Raw genomic sequence first — 22,426 nt, 5'->3', positions numbered from 1 at the left:
GACACTCTGTACCTGATTGAAATGTCTTTTCCAATTCACAGCTGTTTTTTTAATGAAGGCATCAAATTAAAACCAAGATTGAATGGACAGTCGGAGAAGGTGAGGTTCAGATTTTGGGTTACAAAAGTATCCACGTTATTTCTCTCTCGAAGCACAACAAAAGTCCCCTCTTCTTCACGTTCAGCGCTCTCCTATACTGATGGTATTTTGGATTTCTTTCCCACAACGCACAGGCTCATAACACTGTACACTCCCTCATAAAAGAGCCAGAGTGAGCTGACAAACACACAAACGCACTCTCTAAACTATATGAGGAGGGCAGAGTAGCTTGGGAAGATTTATTTTTAATTCCTTTTTTATTACTATATAAGTAGATACTTGCAAAGCAATAATACTGCCGGTTTCATTTTCTGCGTGTCTACAAAAGCCTTCAAACACGGCTGTAAGTGCCGTGGCTGCATGACCAGTATTCACTTTTTTAGAACGACGGGTGAGATTAGAAAGAACAAGGTTGGAAATAGTGATCGCTTAAGGGCCCCAATGTTGTTCAGTTCAAGAGGTGTGCTTTAAATAACACACACACACACACACACCTGATACATCCGTTTCCCTGTCACATGTTTGATCTATGTAAAACTATGCTTCACTGTGAAAGGAATGACAATCAACAGGGACAATGTATCATTAGGGACTAAATGTTCCCTCTGTGCAGCAGCACCTACCTGATAGGTGTTGTCAAAGCTGTCATACATGAACCTGGTGATCAGGGACGTCTTTCCAACTGCAAGAGGAGAAAAAGACAGAATGTGTTAAAATGAGGAGACGCTCAATAAAAAGGTACTCGTGGTATTGCTGGTTATGATTACAGCCATGGCTGTCACTGCTGTCCAGGGAGCTCATTACTGTGTGTGTGTGTGTGTGTGTGCGCGGCATCGGGGTCCGAATGAAATCCTTTGGTCACCCTGAATACAGCAAATACACAGATGGAAAATATCAAAGCGCAGCCACATACTTCTCGTGGGTCATAAGGGATGAATGAGAGGGGTTTTAGACTATCTGTTGAAAACGCTTCAGGTTTTGAGCATTCAGCTCCAACATTATTGCTTTGTATTGCTTCACCTGTTCAATGTCTTTACATTGCAGATAATAACATTCAGTAATCCTGGACTGGACATTCAGACTGAACCAATCACAGAGATATTCGAACATTAATTTGAGACACATTGGCAATATCGTCAATAACAAAGTGAAGCTATCGTGGCCGATCCATTGGTTCCTTAATGTCGGTTTTTGGACGCGCTGTTGTCACAGCGGATACACAAGAAGGAAGCCCACCACAGGTACTATGACTGTGTTCCTCAATGTACACAACTCAGACCTAATGCAAAAAGTTATTCTTCATTCAACTGCCCAGAATCATGATGGAGGCGTGTTAAGGTATGTGGCTGACAAATGTCTGGAAAACAGCCACCACATTTCATATTAATTCGATAAATAATTCATCATCTTAGGGGCAAACGGCATGATGTACCAGAATAATTCACTTCTAGAAAACGAAGGCTGGTGAGACATGGTCGACTCGTTGATAGATGATCACTATGGTTTTCAGATTTGGTATCCTCAGTGGTTTTATTCATGAGGACCGGAGCAGAGAAAATGGGAGGCGCACTCTTCATTTATCCATTTAGCACCGGTGCAGATGGTTGGCTGGGAGCCGGTATCTTTTTTTTGTGGAACTTTTTACTTAGAATTTTCATCAACAGAGCAATCCTTGACATCCAAATAAATAAACACAACAAAACATAGAGCACACATCCAAAAGTAGGTAGTATCAGCGAGTACAAATGACAATCTCCACATACACGAACATCTCACCAGCTGAAATACACACCTACACACACACATCCATCTATATCCAGTCACACCTACACACACATCCATCCATATCCAGTCACACCCAATCATCCATATCCACATACACACTCACACAGCATTCCCACTGTATATATTTCTACACCTACACTCCAAGAGGAGGGCCAACGAGGAGGAAGGGAAGGGCCGAACAGTCAATCTGATTACAACTAAATAATATAAGCATTAAATACTAAATGAAATAAAGTAAATAACCTTAAGAGAAATAAGACATTAAAATGAAAAAAGAAACAACACTGACATTCACATCAGACTCAGGTTTACACCTTTGTTTAACAGTGGCACTACGGGGTCTGTCACCTCACCCCCTCTCAGTTGTAGCACAGATGTTATGTCGACTCTAGGTATAATGTTACGCAAGTCCATCTTCTTGTGAAGATATCTAATGTCATTTGTAATTTTGCAGTAATTATTTACATTGTATGGACCTGATTTAATATCTGTCTCCACTGAGTTATGGTGGTGGTTTTGCATCCTTCCAGTTATCATATTCCTGGCAATCAATAAAAGTATCTGAGGGTACCTCAACTTGATTTTATTGATTTCTTTTTAAATATTTTTCCAAAAGCCTTTGACTACTGGACAGTCCCAAAAGATATGCGTGTGATCTCCTATTTTCCAACATATTCTCCAGCATAATGATGCTGAAGGATCCTTCACATATGAAGAGATTATAAGAGGTGTATTGAAATATCAGATTTTTACTTTCCAATCAAATTATTTCTATTAATGGCGATTGATTCCTTTATGACATTTGTTGCACAGATCTTCCTGTGTTGTATCTTCAATCATAACATTTAATTCCAATTCCCAAATTTCCTTGATGTTCAATGTATTTTGTGTTTTGTCAGCTGTAAGCCTTCAATATATGTGGGAGACGTGTTTTTTAGTTAGAAAGTAGTTTTCTGCTATACTAATGAAATAGTCTTCCATTACATTAGTCATTGTCCAAATCTTCAGTGTGTTTTATCCATTCGTTTTTCAATTTTGATTTTATTAAATGATTTTATATCAAGAAATGGAAATGTTGATTTATATATATATATATGTATTTATACTGTAGCTGTTAGTTATATCTTAAACCCTGATAACTCCAGTGCAACATAACCAGAGTGCTATAGATGAGTCTCATCAGACTCATCTCCAGTGCAAAGTGAAACATTTGTTCGTGCAGTTTCCAGTTATTCCTGTTATTAAATATTTCCAAATACCCATTCATTATTCATGTGAGAGAAATGCGCTGTGACCGAGTCCCTCAGGAATGTGGAGGCGCGGGCGCAGTCGGTTAATGTAATCCGTCTTTAATTCACAGTTCATCAAGCTACAATTGTTTACAGGAAGAGTTTTAATCAGGCAGACTAATTACAAGTGTCTGCGCCCTCCCTTGGTTTCCATATCTGCGAGGCAGGATTTGACACACAGCCACTGATTATGCTAATTATTTCATGCTAATTCATCAATACATCATCTGGCTCACTTAGCTCCAGAGATGTCCTTCTTTAGGCAGATACCAGCTAATTTATCAAGTTCTCCTCACTCAGTCACGGTCTATTTGGACTTAAACCTCCATCGTAACTCGTCTAGTGAAGAGCAATTTAGTGTGCATGGAGCTGTAGTAAAATTGCTACTCTTAAAAGTATGGAGGAGGGTGTCTTTGCTTGAACACCAAAATACCAGAGCCAAAGTGTAAGGCATGTTTCTCTGCTCTGATGTCAGTGGCTAACATTAACATGCGGGCTAACTAGTTACGTACAGTGAGCTAGCGATACTTCCAAGGTCATGGGTTAGCATATCGTTAGCTCACTACATTATAATGTGGGGTTAACTTAGATAAATTGGTGACATAACCACTCATGTCTTTCTAAACCCTTGCGTTGTCCAAATAACGTATCATGTGTGTCTGCAGTGTACATCTAAACAGTGTTGTGTTAGAAATAAATAACAAAGCAGCAAAGCAGGAACCAGCACTAGAATACACACAATCGGTTGGTCGAGTTAGAGTTCCTCATTGCTCTTTCACAATGAATAGTTTACCTTAGTTGTGTATAAAGTGTATAAACCCCCTGATCTCATTGAGTTTCTTTACATGGTCATGTCATCAAACAGCCTCCCTTTGACATTTCTCTGGGTTATTTCAGGAGGCAGTTTATTCCACTCTGTAGCACCAGCGTAGATAAAAGAAACCTTCAATCCATCATGTTACCCTTTAATGGATATTTAAGGCCTTTTTTATTGCAGGTCAGATTAACACAGAATTAAACAGTCTGTGAATTGTATTTTTTTGTATCACGTAATCAGCGATGAAGACCCTCAATAGCTGCAGCCCTACACACAGATACAATAATGACTTCCCAGTATGCTTCACAATTTTCCACCCTGAATGTTTGTCACAGCGTGTCTTCACATGCGTGGTCATGACAGAATATGGAGTCTGATCCAACGTCCTTGTCACCGACTCATTCTTGTCGACCCACTGGGCGACATGACAGCACTCTCTGTGCCTCTCAGTCCCTGCTGACAGCTTCACATCTCAGATAGAGACACCGCGTCCTCATTTCTTGCTCAAAGTCAAGTAGTATCTGGAACTGTGCGCTTTAAACTAAATCTGAACAGACATCAACACACCAAAAAAAGGGGGGTGGGCACACTTTGATTTCTCTTGGATGCATAAAACAGTGTGACGATGCACACTAAATTACACGACCGAGATGTTACAACGAAGCGCTAAAGGGAAACATTAATATGTCCCTTAATGTCCCGATCCAACCTGCGGTATTCTCCTGATCTTAAAAGGCTGAACTGAGTGTGGCATTCTGTTTTTGTCAGTATATCCATAACTCCAGGTCTGTTTGTGTGAATTTAATTACTGGTGCAGAAGCAGGAAGCTTAGCAGCGCTTGGGCATGCAAATAATTTAGAGGATTTTCTGTTCATCTAATAAAGAAGTGACTAACAAGGCAGATCTGTGATTACATTTTGGAATTAGCTCTGCATTTCTGAACATTTTCCCCCTCCGTACGCTTTTCATCCGCTTTGCCGTCAACACTTAAAAGTATTTAAGAGATTATGATGTGATTCAAATGATTAGCAGCTTTAGTCAGACAAAGTAAAATCGGGGGCAGCGGCAGAGATAACAGGGCAACAAGCTCTTTTCATTCAGGTCGTAACGGTGGTGTGTTCTCACAGGGCAAAGGGGTTTACTGAGGAATATTAAACTACAGGCGCTCTAATGAGACAAGTGAGAAAATGACAAATGCCATCTTTTTAATCAAAATAAACAAGGTCCTTTAATCTGTACTTCATCTATCTCAAGTATCAATACGGTGGACAGCGAAGGTCGACTATTTTGATATCAAACTACATATTGGTACGTATTCCCCTGGGTGGAAGAGGAACCATGCAACATTTATAGATAGCACGCGTTGTCAGTTTTCCAGGCCGTCTGTGCAAATGTCTCATCTTGACATTTAGGCTATTCAATATAGCTTTCTCTTCGATGTCTGGCACCTATTGATTACCGTCACACTGCTTGGATGTATAAATGGCCAGTCTAATGAGAGGAGAAAGCTGTCCCCCGTTCACAACATGTCCTCCGTCGATAGAGGGCCTAATTCCCCCGAACCGCCCCCACGTGGCTCTCCATAAGGCCTTTAAATCTTTAACATCATAGTGTATGTGAACTCAACGTCACCAGTTTCTATTTAGACATGCAGTTAGACGCGGTTCACATGCCGTCATAGAAATGAACCATCTGATGCGACTGTTTGTGCATTGGAAATTATTTTGTTGACTGACCCATCATAGAACATCTTAAAAATGCCTCCAGCTATTTTCTCCAGAACAGATTGTATTGTGTTGAGACTAGATTAAAAAAGGAACGGTTCAAATGAACAAAACACAGGCAGAGATGTCCTGACGTTGATTCTTGATTCACAATGCAACTGCAGGGCTGAGTTTCTTACAACATCTGATATATTGTCCCAGAGATAATTGCGATAAACTATATAATTGTCATTTTAAGATGATTACATGCCACTGGTATAATAATAATATAAAAAACATAATGCAAGCACACCCTTTCAAAGCAGTCTACAGGAACAACAACTGCTTTAATTGGCTCATGTGGAACAAGACCACCCACTTGTGCTTCTTCTTTATTCATAAAATAATTTAAGACATCCTAAACGAATACAACATGAACAAAAAAACAACCTAAATACAAAATAAAATGGACTCTCAGGTTCTGTAAACACACATGTGCAATGTCTGTGCAATGTTCAATCATAATGGTGGGGCAAACCCTGCTGTTTATTCTAATAATGATAGCTGCAGTGTTGGTGACATTATGTAAAACATGTATACAACGGGCCCAGAATGAGGCACCGTCAGACAAAATGATCACGTCCATATATTAGGCAGTAAGACGATGAAATAATAATTATGACACCTGTAAAATGCCCTCATCTTTTCATCATCTTTATAAAGCAGGTTGTCAAATCTGTGTGGCTTAAAGCCTAAAGGCCTGGATCCACAAAAATCTATACATTTCTCTGGAATAACTGCGATCAGAGGATTCGCTCACAGAGGCAAGATTGTTCAGAGTAGTGTTAAATTTTTATGAATTTTGCCGCCCTTTCAGTGCTGACATTTAAGGGGACTGAGAGGCCGATTTTGCTTATTGACTGTTATCCAGCTAGTGAGGTCGAAGAGTTTCATCTTCCCTCCTCTGGGATTTCTCACTGAACTTTATAAATACAATTTACTGACTGTTTTTTATTATTTAGACCCTTCATGTGCATATCTCTACATACACAGTGCAGGAATTCATCATATAACAACCCCATCACACTATACTAGTAGCTCAACAGAGGGCTTAATGAATAGTAACACAGAGAGAGTGTCTGCAAGGTGGGTTCCCAATTACAGCCTTGGTTTTAATGAAGTCTGTAGTTGGCGTGGCGCTTCAAAGGCTTTGTGGAGTGAGTTAGCAACATGAGGGCCAATTAGCGGAGAGGACCGAGCACCTGCTGCTGCACAACCTACACTCCCGACAGCAGGGCTCTGCTGGGCACAGTCAGCAGACGCCTCATCAAGGCCTCTCTTAAGAGCTCAAAATGCTACTTTACGGCATGTTAAAGGTCCAACACAGCTGGGCTCACATTAGGCTCTGCCATTTGTGAGCTATGCAACCATAAAGCGAGTTAGTTAAGGAGTCTGCCACCTCTGCACCGGAATAATCAGTGGCTTAAACACAAATGATATCACAAGAGCTGTAGATAATTGTAATTAATGCGAATGAAAAACATAAACATGCTTTTAATTACAAGACCTGTCTTTCATGGCATTATGAAAATATTTATATAGTGAATATGCAAATGTGTTTTTAAAAGATACATCATATACATTTAAAACAGTTGTCCAACCAGTCCTGAAGCTATGTGCCAAGGTAAGCCCACTGCTGGTCATTTGGCGGCAGGCATCACAGAATACCCTTGAGGACTTGGCAGCCAATCAGAGCATGGCAGTGCTTTCTACATGGGCCCAGACTCCCTCTCACAGAGATGGTTAAAAATAAAGCGGTACGCGTCACACCTTGCCTTTGCACGACATCGGGATGAGAGCCGGGCACGCTGGAGAGAGGCAGATATCTAATATTTATCAATGAGTAACGGAACAGAGAAAACGGAGAAGTTATTTATGATCATCCCCGCCGAGGTAAGGAGAGCACAGAGACCTGGAGAAGATACAGAAATATGGAAGAGATATTATGGACTCTTGCATATTCATAGTCACAGCAGCTGGCATGCAGAACCCAACAGGAGAAAGCCAAACAGCAGATGGCCCTTCAAATGAATTTCCTTTAGTCTAAGTTAACAAATTACACACGCATTAACAACCCAAAAACTGCCAAAAGAATATTTCTGCAATGAAACTTTCTAGTTTAAATATTTATTGGATATTTACCTGACAATCACAACTGTACTAGGATGTTGCACAATACTAAGAAAAAACAAAACTAACTGCCCGCATGAGAGTTTCAACACAAAACAAAAACACGGCATCAGACAAAAATCGATTGATTGACATAAATTTGAAGGACGGGTTCCCCCACAGATAGAATAAGTATTTTCTCGTTGTCAACTTCACCAAAAGGCATTGAAGATGTTGAATGCAGCAACAAAAGGTCTAAAGAATGTTGGGTCACTCGATATCCCTCAAACCAGAGTCAAAGAATCGAGTACTTGCATATTTCATGGTGGCAAAACCCCAACGGAGCGACAATGAGCTCTCTGGAAGCAAACATGGATGTAATGAGGACATCCTGGCTCTTTGCTTGTAAACTCCACTTTTACTTGACTTTGTTTGAATGGTGAAATGAGGTTGGCCAGGTTTAGTTAAGCCTAGCTCTCTCCTGAGTTAACTTTTTCTTTGCTTTAAAAAAAAGAAAATATGCTACCATATTAGCTACATTGAAATGTCATAGCATATGTAGCTATGTTGCAGCATATACAGCAGGGCTATTCAACTTCAGTAGCAAGTGGGCCGAATAAGAAAATCACGGGGGGGTGTGAGGGCCGCACAGAATATTGATCAAATAATGGCTCAAAATTAAAAACAGTAATGTATATTTCCACAGGTAAACAGTCACACACGAAAATGCGTCGGTATTGTGTGGCAAAAGTGTTGCGAACAAGCATCAATATAAACATGTTTCAAAGTGTAAATATCCGCTCAAGGTAACCAGTTGTTTCAGATCCCAAACCAAACTGTTCCCATGAAAACATAAGAAATGTGACTTAATGGATCAATATATAAATTACTTGGAATGACACTAACATCTGGTGGCGCAGCGCACAGACTGCGCGTCTTTGAGTGCAGACTCCTTTTGCGTGAAAGGGATCGAAACCAGGTCGGGTGATCTTTTTATTTTTATTTTTTCGAAAATGTATTTCTTCCTCCGTGGCTGTGATGCACTGCTCACTTATACAATCGTAACCGCCGACATGGATATGAACGGTGGCTTGAAGATCTCCAGCTATATGTTTGTGAATGTGTGACGAATCTGGTGCGCGAGACAGAGCCCTGCTGCAGATGTGAAGAGAACACAACGCACGCACGCGCAGGGAAACCAGTAGGTCTGAAAACCAGTAGGGGTGTAACACCGGCAACCAACACGGTGCGTAACATAAATATGTAACCATACAGGTTTGGTTGAGGCAACAGTGAAACTCAATGGCTCTGGGTTAAATGTCTCAATGTATAAAAGAGGCGTGTCCTTCAGTTTTATTTTTTCTTACCAAGCTATACTGATTTGCAGGCAGTCTTGCGGGCCGTAGTTAAACTCAAACGGGTCGTATCCGGCCCGCGGGCCGCTAGTTGAATAGGCCTGATATACAGTATAACCACTGTTTCAAATGCTTTTCAGCATATTTTGAATAATTAGCAAAACACGTGGGCGTTTTCACTTATGTCTAATTAGACTGTTTGGGCCTGTGCAGATTGTGCTTGCTTGACCACCTGAGTTATTCTTCCACTTCCTGTCTAGCTCCGCCCACCCCTCATTTCAGGAGAGGTCTAATCAGACAAAATTGAAAACACCTGGGTGAGCGTACAAGGCATTTATAGTCTGTTTGAAAGGAGATAGAACCATCTTTATCAAATTGAACATAAAAATGGTTGGTATACGAGTTATGTCCAAGCCCATTTTAGCCTAGACACCGGTCTCCACTTCAAGTCACCAAAGTAATATTTACTCGGATACAGCAACTCTCATACGATGCAACACATCTTTTTGCGCCAGAGCCAATACAAAGACAGAAGTAGTTTTGGCCTATTTATAACAAGCCAGAACTGCAATTTTTTAGCCATGCAGGTGTTCTCTGGTCTGTCGATTCACCACTTTGGTCCAGATTTAAATATCTCAAAAACTGCTGAATGAATGTACAGACATTTAGGGATCCTAAATGATGAATCTTTACAACTTTGGCAATACCCTAAATTTGTGACATTTGTAAAATGTCATAAAGTCCCCCCTCCCCCAGGATGAAGTGTAATAACCAATAGGTTCCCTGGACTTTTATCCAGCATCGCCATCAATTTGTCCATAACATGAGAATCAATAAGCAACAAAAGCTTACACTATATACGATTTTCAGAGTTACCTATTACAAATCTGAGCAGCTTTTATTCTTTTACAATGTGTGTAACTGCACCTGCGGAAAATGTGCAATTCAAACCCTCACCAGGACGCCCATTTACCAATACCTCTGAATAATGGATGAACATGCTTTCGAACTCCACAAAGGCTGAGGCTCCCGTGCACACATCCTGTGAAGCACTCAGAAAGCCATTTCAGCCCTGATGCCGTCTAATGAGGCATTTGATGTTACTAAAAGCAATAACACACACACACACACACACACACAGGAAGAACACAATGACATATTCACCAAGGTGTGACACCAGTTCTAAAATCTATGACTCTCTGGTGTTTACGATTGCCTTGGGAAAGGAGGTAGAAGACATATGTGTGCGGTTTGAGGCCAGAGGGCTTGAGACAGACCGACTTGACGTTTTCATGTTTAAATTAGATTCCGTTGTCGCGAGACAGCGGGCGGCTGGAGAAATGGAGAGAGCATCCGCTCCGAGAATGAGGACACAGCTTTCATTTGCAGTCTTCTATGTCTTCTGCCCTACTTCCGATGTGTTTCACTGTTGAATACAATAGTGGGGTTAATTATGAAAGCTCAGTCATAAAACTGACTGCATGTATGGAGGAGGGCCTTTGGGTAAATGTCACTACAGAAATTACATGCAGGTATTCAATGTGTTTGATGTTGAATGTGCTCAACACGAGTATATTCTCAAAGCTCACATGAAAACGTGACTTTTCTTTCCAGCGAGCTGCATGTATGGGGCATTAATCCATAATTGCAACTACTCATCATGAAACATAATCAGCTACCACGACTTCTGAGATCAGAACTCATGAGAACCCCCCAATCTGAGTATCTCCAGCTATGGCTTGAGAACCACCTGAAAAATACATTTCTTGCAAGCCAATCAGAGCAGACTGGGCTTTTTCAGCAAGCCAATCAGAGCAGACTGGGCTTTTTCAGCAGGGGGGCTTAAAGTGAGTAAAACGGATTGTATTTGAACATTTAAAGCGTGTAAATATGTTCTAGTAGAAACCCCAAATACGTATGAGAACCTGTAAATGAGAATAATATGTCCTCTACACAGTGTAGACCCTAAGTTTAAGAATATTTACAAGATTCCACACAAAAAAAGAAAATACAGTAGAGAGACAACTAAATTAGACTTCCATGGTGGTATAGGATGAACAATCAAAACCAAAAGCAGCCTCTAGATTTGCCTGGGAGTGGGAGTAAATTGTCTCCAGTCCTGATGACTGAATTTCCTGACAAAAAGCTCTCTTCTAACAGCTAAGGCTTCTGGTATTTTGTTCATTGACAAACTGTGTAGAGCAGACTGTGATAAATGAAACCAACTGTAACAATCTAAACTAGACTGTAAATTAACTACAATTTAATTATCCAGGTGTCCATAAGGCAATTTTTCTGTGCTATTAATGGAATAACAAGAGGGAGCACGGGGATATGTTGGGCTGATATTGACCAAAGTTCAGTTGTTGTAACAATGAGGTCAGATTTAGTTTTTATCCTTTGGAGTGATTATGATTAGGTCTGTAACCCTCTGAGCCATCTAATCCCCGGGTTACTGGAATACTTTTTGCTTCATTGATTTGTAAATCAAGCTTGTTTGAACTGGTATTGACTGCGCCAGTTAATGGTAAGAATGAGTCCACATGTCGAACGGTAAGGACTTTAATCTTCAAGTAGAAGTACTAAACAACAAGGCCATTGACTGACGTCAATTACACCAAGCCCATGTTTTAAACACTAGGAGGCTGAAAGATATATATTTTTTAAAAGACTGCAATGGAACCTTTAGGCCTCATGGCAACACAGCAACATGGGCATCCCAATGGAGTCTTCGAGCATGTTTTCTTGACCCTGGCAAATAGCCAGAGCCAAGAAATATGTTTTCCTCCGAGTGCATTGTGAAAACAGTAAGTAAGCCTGGCGTGGCCTCAGCTTTCGCTTCCAGGCGCCACATAATTTCAGCTAATTCTAAATTTAAAAAACAACTTTAAGAAATGTTAGAGCCCTTAGTCAAACAGTATCTGGCTTCTTGAATAAAACATGAGTCGGGCACTACATTAAAAGTCATCAGTGCTCCACATTTGAACAAAAGAGTCCTTCCGCGGCTAGAGAACTGAGCTGGAGCTGCTACCCTCAATCTCTACTTGCCATTCAAAAATTGTGAAAACAAATAAATGTTCTGAAAAATGTGTGTTTACACAAGAGTGCATCATTGCAGAAAATGTCCATTATAACTGCACATTGGTGTGGAACCAGTGGCCTCGAACAAAATATAGTCACGAAGGGCCCAGCGTAGAAATGCTGACTCAGAGGCTGATCTCACATGCTATGAAATCCCAGCTTGTTTACCTTTAGATCTTTATTCCAGGGAATAAACAAAACAAGCATTGTAGCCATTGTGCTTGGGATCAAAGCTTGTTTTTGCTCTATGGCTAAAATATCCCACTGCTACAGGAATGTGTGGGACAAAGTACCTCGTCTGAGCAAGCACCGGCTTCTGAAGAAGCGTTCAGGGACCAGGAGGAACAAACTAGTCAAAAAGATCAGAACAGGCCCTGGAGATGCCTTACTGTCCATCAGAGGATGCTGACAGGATACGCAGCAAAAAGGGGAAGTGTTAAGATAAAAATACATGGGATTCAAAATACCCCAAACTAATGTAACGCTGTTTAAATACACTGACATTACGAGTGGTCCCACATTGCGGCAGCCCCAATGCAGTGATTCATCTCTTTATCCACCGAGTTAGATAAAACACTCCCTACTATGTTAAATGGTCTGATGAATGTTCCGCGTCCCCCCAGTCCATAAATCCACGCAGGACCTTCTGCATGGGGCTCCCACTGGCTTCTCATTGGAGACATATTATTCTTACAGACACATCCACGGCACTGAACAGTGCAGATTCAAAACATTAACCAACATCAAAAAAAATTAAATGGCAGAGCTCATAGATAAATAAAAGCACGCTGAAGGCTGCAGCAGGCCGCAAAAGGGCAAGAGGGAACCCGTGATGGGTGCTGAGAAAAGGGTAAATACTGACGGAGACCTGCTGAACTCAGTGAAGCGTCACATCCCATGCTGGGTAAATGAAAGCCTTCCTGCACAGCGGGGACTACATTCAGAGCCGCTCCGTTTGAGCGACTGGGATAATGTTTAAATGGTGTTCTCCGTCTCTCTCCTGCGACTGAGCTCACATTAAGCAAGGGAGCCCAATCTATTTCCAAGACACACATTTTAGAGGGAATAGTCTGCAAATAGTCTCTCCAGCTGAATGATGCGTGGTACTTTAAAAGTTCCTGAATCGGTTCCTGAAGTTTTGTATGCACCGTTTATCCTCAGAAAGCAGGGTAAGTTTTTGAAAAGTGTGTCATCAGATATTGCTTCCACAATTCTTTGGTGGAATCACAGGCAGGAGCGCGAAACAGAGTCAGACGGTGTCTCTCCATCACTTCACGGGCAGCAGACCAATCCTGTTATATTCTGGGCAGAGTGTATAAGTGAGGCTATGCTCTGCCGGGCCTTTAGGGAACACGTCCACTCAGCTGTGCAGCATACAGTATGTATACCGCTACTGTCGCTCTGCTCGGTATTCCTTGGCTGCAGAACAGCTCCTGCAGGACTGAACGCACCTCTTAATAAGTCGGAAAATGTTTCAGTTTCTTCAACAACAACAAAAGTGATCAATATTACTTTTAGGCCTCTCAATTTTTCTCACCATCTCAAGGACTGTGCAATATATGCAGTGTGAAATAGAATAGATGCAGCAGAAGCAGCAGAAACATCAGAAACATGGCTCTCTTCTCTGCTGGTCCTAAATTAAGTGCTACAGTATATGGATTTTTGTGGAGGAAGTAGAAACAAGATTAATATTCAACACCAAAGATAGCTGCTTGTGAGGCTGCACTCAGGCGCAGTGGTGCTTCGAGGTCAACATCAGCATGCACACAATAACAATGCTAACAAGCCGATGTTAAGCGGGGACAATGACGTTTTACTTTCTGACTGACAAATTAAATGTTATACGTCGACATGATTCCATTGTTGTAAAGGTTACAGGTACCCAAAAGCACGACAAACACAGGAATGCAGGAGGAGGCAGTTTACTCAATGTTTCAGGCAGGGTCAAAACCGGGTGGTCAGTCAAACAGGGCAACAAATCCAAAAGGGGCAGGCAAAAATCTCAAGTCGGGTGAACAGGCAAACAGGGTCGTAACAGGCAGATCAGAACTAGTACTAGGAATTCGCTGGAAAGTTTGGAGGTGACACACAAGACAATCTGGCAGAGGACAAGTGGAAGTGAGAGATCTAAATAGTGAGGGACTAATGAGGGGATGGGCTGCAGGTGAGAAGGGCATGAGGACCAGGTGAAGGGAATGAGGGACTAATGAGGGGATGGGCTGCTGGTGAGAAGGGCGTGAGGACCAGGTGAAGGGAATGAGGGACTAATGAGGGGATGGGCTGCAGGTGAGAAGGGCATGAGGACCAGGTGAAGGGAATGAGGGACTAATGAGGGGATGGGCTGCAGGTGAGAAGGGCATGAGGACCAGGTGAAGGGAATGAGGGACATGAGGACCAGGTGAAGGGAATGAGGGACAATCAAGTGAATATGACAGGATCTGGAATGACAGGAGGATGAATTTAGCGAGGAAGGTGGGGAATTCGTGACAATTGTTGACATTTTAACATTCAACTTTGCCTTTTCCTGACACAAACAAGAGCATAGTTTGCACAAGGGATGTTAATAATTCAGTCATCAGCTGGTTGGCAAGCAGGACACGGGAACTGTTAACTTGACACTCATCGTCATCACATCTCGCCAGCGTAACATTAGGTTGGCAATGCGCTGACGGAGCGGGTCAGGCAACACAAAGCTGACAACCTCACAGCTTAACTAATTGATGTGGTGGAGCTGGTATTAAATGATAGATGATGGTTTGTGCATCAGGTCATCGCTGCTGGTGAGCTCAACTGAGTGGTTTTACAAGTACATAAGAATGAATGCACAGTATCTGAACCCATATTGAAGAGTGCATTCCTATACCAAAGTATTGGACACATTGTTTTACCTGGTAATGACACAAGATGAGAAGTCAGAGGACCACCATTATAATTCCTCTTCTGGGAACCGCGTATGACTTGATTATAAAGCAATATTTCACTTAAGTCAGGATTACTCCAAATAGGACTATGACTTTATGGACAACATCTTACGGAAGTCCACCTAAAGACTGTGGAGTTATTTCAGTGGTGGAGCGACTGACACCACACAGCTGGCCATCCCCAGAGCCATGGCTAAAAAAAACACAGGTAGTGTCAGGAGGTTTATACCGTTTAGGATATGAAAATGCCCAGTGGGCCGGCCTCAAAAAAGACATTTTCAAAGACATGTTCTCGCACCAAAGCCTTGGATGGAGAGACAAGCCTGACACGTTGCTGGGATTGATGCCCTTTGATCAATTACATCCATTAGTGGACAGCTGAGCCGATCAAGAGCAGATCAAAGCTGTCAGGTTGCCATTTCCCCCAATCCATCAGAGAAGAAGAACACTTGCCGGGAAGACGCGATAGGATGTGAAATGAAAGAGATGACCAGCTATCTTTAGATGCTGCAAGATGTCCACGTGTTACAGCAGCAGGGCAGCTGCTCGGAGAATGTGGGCTGGACTCCCAATCTTCACCTCAATATTGACCAACACATCCGTAACTCCTTATTCAAGGAAAGTCCTTCAAGCTGAAGGCCTGGTCCCTCCATGTTCTCCACATCTTGTTTGCCTCAGGATTCAGTTTAAAGAGTAACTGCACACTTAAATGTGGCAGTAAGCTATAAACTAAATGATATAACAACACTGTGATGAACACATCGATGCTGGTGTTAATATTATTTACATATTTCCCCCCTGTAATCAGACACCGCCTCCCCCACAGCATCCATCGCCAAAAGAAGTTGGGACAACCAGAGGCTGTAAAGAACAGATATTAATGAGGTACAATTGAGATTTAAACCTGTACCTATTATTAGCTAGCATGGCACAGTCCAAACATGCACTTCAATCTATTCAAATTCAAATTGTCACATAGAAATTATTATTTGTTCTTGGAATTGATGAGTCACATTATTCTGAGAATTCAAAAGGTGGCACAATTTGATAAAACAATGTAAATAAGTTAATATTTGTTCATATAGTAGTTTAAATTTAGGTAAGCCAATTATTTGCAAGTTCTTTGGGGAATGCAAAGTGAAGGAGACAGGCATCTTCTTTGCTTTTGTTTGTACTGTATGACTGCTGTCAAAATATAGAACAAGCAGGGATTTATTTTAGGAAGAAGATTACTGAATCGGGTAATTTCTTTTGATCATAAAGCTGGTAATATTTTACATCTGTGTGCGTATCAAAAAAGAAGTGCAAATCAGCAGATTATAAAATGTTCGTACTGGCATGTATTAGTTTGCATGCATAAAAGATTAAATACCACAATGTTTAAAACAAGAAGAATAGAGATGACTAACTAATGACCTGCGTTAGATTTAATAAGACTATTATTTCGTTGCACAGAGCTTCAAATAGTTGGAACAGAAAAGGCAAAGCAAAAGAAAAAACAAACATGAAAATCACAGCAGTGTTCAACACATTTCATCTCCAGCCTTCTTCAATTCGCACCAGCAAGATATTCTCATCATGGGGAATAATTCTCTCGGTCCCTGAGAGGAAACAGGGCACACAAACAGGCTCCACATATGTTATCGGCACATTCGGCTTTCAGAAGACACTTCTTTCAAATCAAACGTGTCTATACAGAACCAAATATGTCACCAGACGGGAATGCATCCAACCAAACCGAAAGATCATTCTACAGCCCTACCTCTTGCTCACATTCTAGTCATAAGTGGTGGACACAAACCCAGACAGAGATGTGGCTTCTGTTTGCAACAATGTCTCTGATAATCATCAACATGTGCATCTAAAAAAGCTGCTGCATGTTCTTGGTGTGTGCGTTTGTGGGTTATTACGTCGCATCTACATCTGCGGTTTCACAGCCTCGGTGAGGAAATGCTTTGGCTGCTCCCGAAGCCAAAAACTCACGTTTCATTTGATTAGAGTCATTCCCTCACGATGGAGGCATCAGACAACCAACCAGACCTTCACTCTGAAGCATATCGGCCATTCAGCAGTGAAGCCAGCTCTGGTTTGTGCGATGGCGTTCTCTGTGCGGTGAAAGAGAAGGAGATGGCATTTCGATTCAGTGAGCAAAATCTGTCTGCAGCCTTGCGGATGCATCTATCGAATGTATTCCCATCTGCTTGTCTGAGGTCAGATCAAGCATACAGCAGGGCATAACCTCCAAGCAATTAGCTTTTACAAAAAGCACCATGCAGTATTGCTGGGGCCTAAATATATCAGGTTAAATATCTTTGACCCAATGAATTGACAGTATTTGGTGGCCTTCCGACAGAACCTTCTTCAGTGTACACCATCAGTCAAAAGTTTCTACACCAGATGTCGAACTGACAGTGCTGGAACTACATTTAAAGAAGTGATTCCTTCTGCATTTGATTCAATACAAGGTCTCATTATAACAGAAGACTCCTGGTCTAACTTCAGTCCGTCCCAGATTGATCATCTTGTCGATAGTGCTACAGGCTCACTGAGAATGACACTGGACTCGATAGCCCCTCTGAAGAAGAAGACAGTGAGGAAGAGGAGGTTTGCTCCCTGGTATAACCCTCAGACCCGCAAACTAAAGCAAACGTCACGAAAGCTTGAAAGCATATGGCGTTCAACTAACCTGGTAAAATCCCGCTTAGTTTGGCGAGAGTCTTAAAACTTAGAAGAAGGCCCTCCGTAATGCCAGAGCAGCCTATTACTCATCAGGAATGGAGAAAAACAAGAACAACCCCAGGTTTCTCATTAGCACTGTAGCCAGGCTGACAGAGTCACAGCTCTGCCGTGTATTCCTATAGACCGCAGTTTATGAACTTCTTCAATAAGACTATTAGAGGCAAGATTAATAATCTCTTGCCCTCAACTAGTGGCGGTTTGTCCTTAAGTGGAATGGCCTTGGAAACCGCTGTATGCCCTGGTGTATATTTGGAGGGCTTTTCGCCCATCAACCGTGACCAATTATCGTCAACGGTTTCTACTTCTAACACGTCTACCTGTCTCTTGGACCCCATCCCGACGAGGCTGCTTAGACGTTTTGCCTTTAATTGGCAGCTCTCTATTAGATATGATCAATGTGTCTTTGCAAACAGGCCACGTACCACATTCCTTCAAAGTGGCTGTTATTAAACCTCTCCTGAAGAAGCCCACTCTGGAGGTGTTGGCGAACTACAGACTGATCTCTAACCTCCCCTTCCAAGATCCTTGAGAAAGTGGTCGCCTTACCAATGGCCCCGCCTCCTTCTCTGTGCCTCCTGCCTCAAAGGCCGACCTCATTGGTCTGGCCTCTTTCATGATGCCTCATGCCTGGTGGCCTCCTCCACCCCCTCTGTGTTTCATGGAGTGTGGAGGTCTAGATCGTGGTCCATGCCTAGCACTACACACACATACATTCATACATCAGTCATATTCATTAAATGTGTTGTAACTCTGACGCTGGTCATCTGTACTCATGACATCTATTGCTTCTGTCCATCCGGGGAGCGGGATCCTCCTCTGTTGCTCTCCTGAAGGTTTCTTTCCTTTTTTTTCCCAGTGAACAGGTTTTTTCTATTTTTTGGGAGTTTTTCCTGATCCGATGTGAGGTCCTGGGACAGGGATGTCTATGTGTACAGATTGTAAAGCCAAATTGTAATTTGTGATATTGGGCTATACAACATCAACTTAATTGAATAAATGTAGAGCTGTAATCTGAGGTCTTCCAACAGTGACCTGGTTGATTGCTCCGAGGCTGGAACTTGCTAAATGACGTCTCCACCAGGAGCGTGGGCACACCAGCCTCAGCTCATTGGCCTGCTTCAAGCCCTCAGCTTTGTTAAGGAAACATCTTTATCCAGCATCCTTTGTCCAGGCACGGTAGCAAACACCCAAAGACTGCCTGTAAGGAGACTTCCTGACAGCTCATTTAACATTCTGCCTGCTTCCACCTCTTTGACGTTAGCAGATTCTTTTATTTATTTCTGTAAACATAAAAAACAGTGTTGCCATCTTTCCCTTTTTCCCCCCCACACACTACCACCACTGTGGAGCTTCGCATTAACCCAGAAATAACAAGTGGTCTTTTCCAACCTGTGTTCCTGACACACTTAAGTCGAGCCGTGGACATCAATAAATGATAGAGGCAGCGCCGCGGGATTCACACCCCCCTGGGCACCAGCTGAAATTATAGCAGACATGTCAGAGAGACGCGACTCCGACTGGAGATACCGAGCACAACCCAATCAAACGCCGACGCCGCTGCCTGGATGAGCACCACTGCAAAGGTTTTATCTCACAGATAAAACTTTACCGCGGCTGCCATAATTGCCATGCAGTGGTGATGTCAGCAGTAATTATGGGAAACAGTGATTATGTGATGTGTGTCACTCAACACAAACGCTCTATAGTCAGTGAAAAGATGATGACATCCCACAACATGATTTGATTTTAAGACCATATTGTAATAAGAGTAACTAAAGGAGTTGGACCATTATGGAAGTGAATTAATGCCCACATTCATGATGGGAAAGATTAATTGATGAGAAATGTTCCTCATTGACAATGCAGGCCTACTTTCAGTTAGAACCTATTTACGTCCATATATGTGACGCACGTCTGTAATTATTCCAGATATTATAATATATCCTGTAATCCTCATGCTCAATAAACAGACAAAGCGTAAAACTGATGAACAAGTGGAACACCACCACTGAGAGAAGGAAAAGAAAGGAAGCTGCATCAAACCTAAAAAAGCACAGTAACCCTTTGTTGAACCCAAATAGACAGAAGCCGCTTTTATATTACCACCGGTTGCTCATTCATTTATGACGACAAAGACGATGGATATTTGTAATTGAAGTGAAATAAAGCTTTACATAATACAAAGTCTCAAAAATAATGAAACAATGAAAACCTATGAATCATTTTCAGTAACCCGTTCAATAAAGAATCAAATGCTGTCAGAATATTCAGCCAGCCTTGTGGTCTGGTGGACACGGGCACTCCCCAACGTATGTTTGTGCAGCCAAATCCCCTACGGCTTGTTGCTTGGCACTTAATATTGTAAAGCTCCCCAAGAGTCAAGGCAAGCAGCAGGCCGATGTTTGCATGTGATTATATGGACTGGGTCTGATTTACTTTCATTTAAAGATGAAAATAAGGCATTCACTGATTGTTTAATCTACAAAATGTCATTAAAAAGACCAGTGTGCTCTGACCAGAGCTCAATTTCATGCCGTCAAATAGCCTGATCCGACGGTCCAAAACAAAACATATTCCATTTGCAATGATATAGAACATTGGGAAATCCTTGTTGTTCAATGTATGGATTAATCGATCCACAGGATACTGAAGGACTGAACCATGACTCATCTGGTTCAGCTGAGTTACAGACAATAACCAGACCTGCCTCGTTAATGTAATGTAAACCTGAAGATTAAAATCATGTCTCAGCCGGCTCTGTAATCTCGTGAGAAAACTAGTTGGTTTCCAAGTTGAAACCTCAAAAGAAGAAGAAGAAGGACGTGTGAAGGGTGTTGGTGAGCAGAGCTCGGGGTGGAGGCACGGAGTCTCTCCACGCGACGTCTCCACACCGTGTGCGTCACGCAGACATCTCAAGCTAGAATAATAACCAGGAGAACAATTCATCCCAAACTTGGGTCAGCCTCGGCAGCCGGGCCGGGGCAGCTCCGGGAAAAGGAGACCGCAGCCGTGCAAGTCATCTCACCCACACGGACAGCCTGGGTGTGTCTCCGCACACCGGGATATTCACCAACTTGTACTGCGCACGGCCCCGATCCCCGGGGCTGCGCGCGGTCTCCCGACACGCGCACATCCAGTTGTGTACAGAGCAGCACCGTTTCAGACAGCGAGTCTGGGGTGTTTCAAAACTAACATCCACATTGAACGCCTGACATCTGGACACTGAGGGTAAACCGCTGTGACATTACTGGTAAACTTAACTGCGGGCTACACTTCTCACGCGCACGCTCCAGTCCATTGTGTGGAGCCTACAGGCTGAAATTCGATCAAAACGACGCCCTCCCTCAAACTGAAAGCACAAACTAAACCAGTGAAGACATGTTTGTTTTTTTATCCTTCAGTTTCAACCCTACAAGTCATAGAAAGAGACGTATACCCGCCGGACTGGCTGCATGTAACGTAACGTTACGTCTCCTCGGCTACTGGCCAGCAGGTGCACCGGGTGAACTTCTCGGAAGGATTTAAACACGTCTTACCACTTTGCTCCCCGAGAAAGACGAGTTTGAATTTCCTTAGAGGGTTTCCAAAGTCACTGCCAACAGACATGTTGAGGAGGAGGAGGAAATGGGGGAACTCTGGACAGCCTGAGTGTTCCCGTGTGGTCCCTGTCGCGTGCGGCGTTGGTTGGGTGGAGGTGCTGGGTGAAGAAGGCGGTGGTGTTGGGTTAAGTTCAGCCCCGCTCGCTCGCTCTCTGCTCAGCACTCGTGATGAGAACACACACTGCTGCTGCTGCTGCTGCACCGGTGAGGTTTTTTTCTCTTTTTTCCTTCCTCCTCACCCGAAGGCTTCTGCGCATGCGCAGCCTCTCCTTCTCGGTGGAAAGACAGCGGCGAGATATGAAATTACGTCATGCGAATCTGAGGAGAGGGGGGGGGGGAGGACATGAAAACTGTGCTGCTGGGGCCCCAGTTTCATCCGCGTGGTAGAACTTCTTCACCTTATTCAAGTCACCTTAAAATGAACTGTCCACAATCACGCCCATCTTCGTTTTGCAACTTTTATTTTACTAATCCTTATTCAAGATATTTGTAGGCCTACCTACATTACATCACCAACCTGTACACGTACTAACTGTGAAGGGAAGAGGTGTATTGTATTGACTCTTTAGGAGAGAGCACTGTCGCTTTAAGTGAAGAGTTTATAAAAAAGACGTGCTGTATACATGTGCTTTTGTTTAATTTTGGATTAAAACCTGATAAGATCTCAAATACTATCCTTGCTTCTCAATGAACATTTAACTTGTGTGTCCCTCTTTAGGTTTTGTAGTCTCATCTCCCTCTCTAGGTGTGTGTAGTGCAGTTGGTTTTATTGCTGATCTTATACTTTGATACTTTGTTAAATTAACCCATTCACTGACCTCAGACGTAAAGCAGCAGTTGGGTGGTGACTGTTGTGTAGGTGCAGTGCC

General features: G+C 42.5%; 1 protein-coding gene across 2 annotated transcripts in view; it reads right to left on the bottom strand.

Moving 5' to 3' along the window:
• rab6ba (RAB6B, member RAS oncogene family a) overlaps nt 1-21,750 on the bottom strand; it is a 47,941-nt gene extending 26,191 nt beyond the window's left edge. The window contains exons 1-2 of one of the 2 annotated variants that reach the window (XM_056414863.1): nt 21,495-21,750; nt 723-781 (exon numbers count right to left, since the gene is read on the bottom strand). In XM_056414863.1, the coding sequence (XP_056270838.1) occupies nt 723-781; nt 21,495-21,564 (129 nt within the window). In that variant the 5' untranslated portion in view covers nt 21,565-21,750. The remainder of the gene's footprint in view (nt 1-722; nt 782-21,494) is intronic. The other variant, XM_056414864.1, reaches the window with a different exon arrangement.
• Between the last annotated feature and the right edge of the window lie 676 nt (nt 21,751-22,426).

Source organism: Pseudoliparis swirei, chromosome 5 (assembly GCF_029220125.1).
Source record: "Pseudoliparis swirei isolate HS2019 ecotype Mariana Trench chromosome 5, NWPU_hadal_v1, whole genome shotgun sequence".
NCBI lineage: Eukaryota > Metazoa > Chordata > Actinopteri > Perciformes > Liparidae > Pseudoliparis > Pseudoliparis swirei.
Note: the sequence above shows the minus strand (reverse complement) of the source record. Positions and strands in the feature narration are given on the sequence as shown.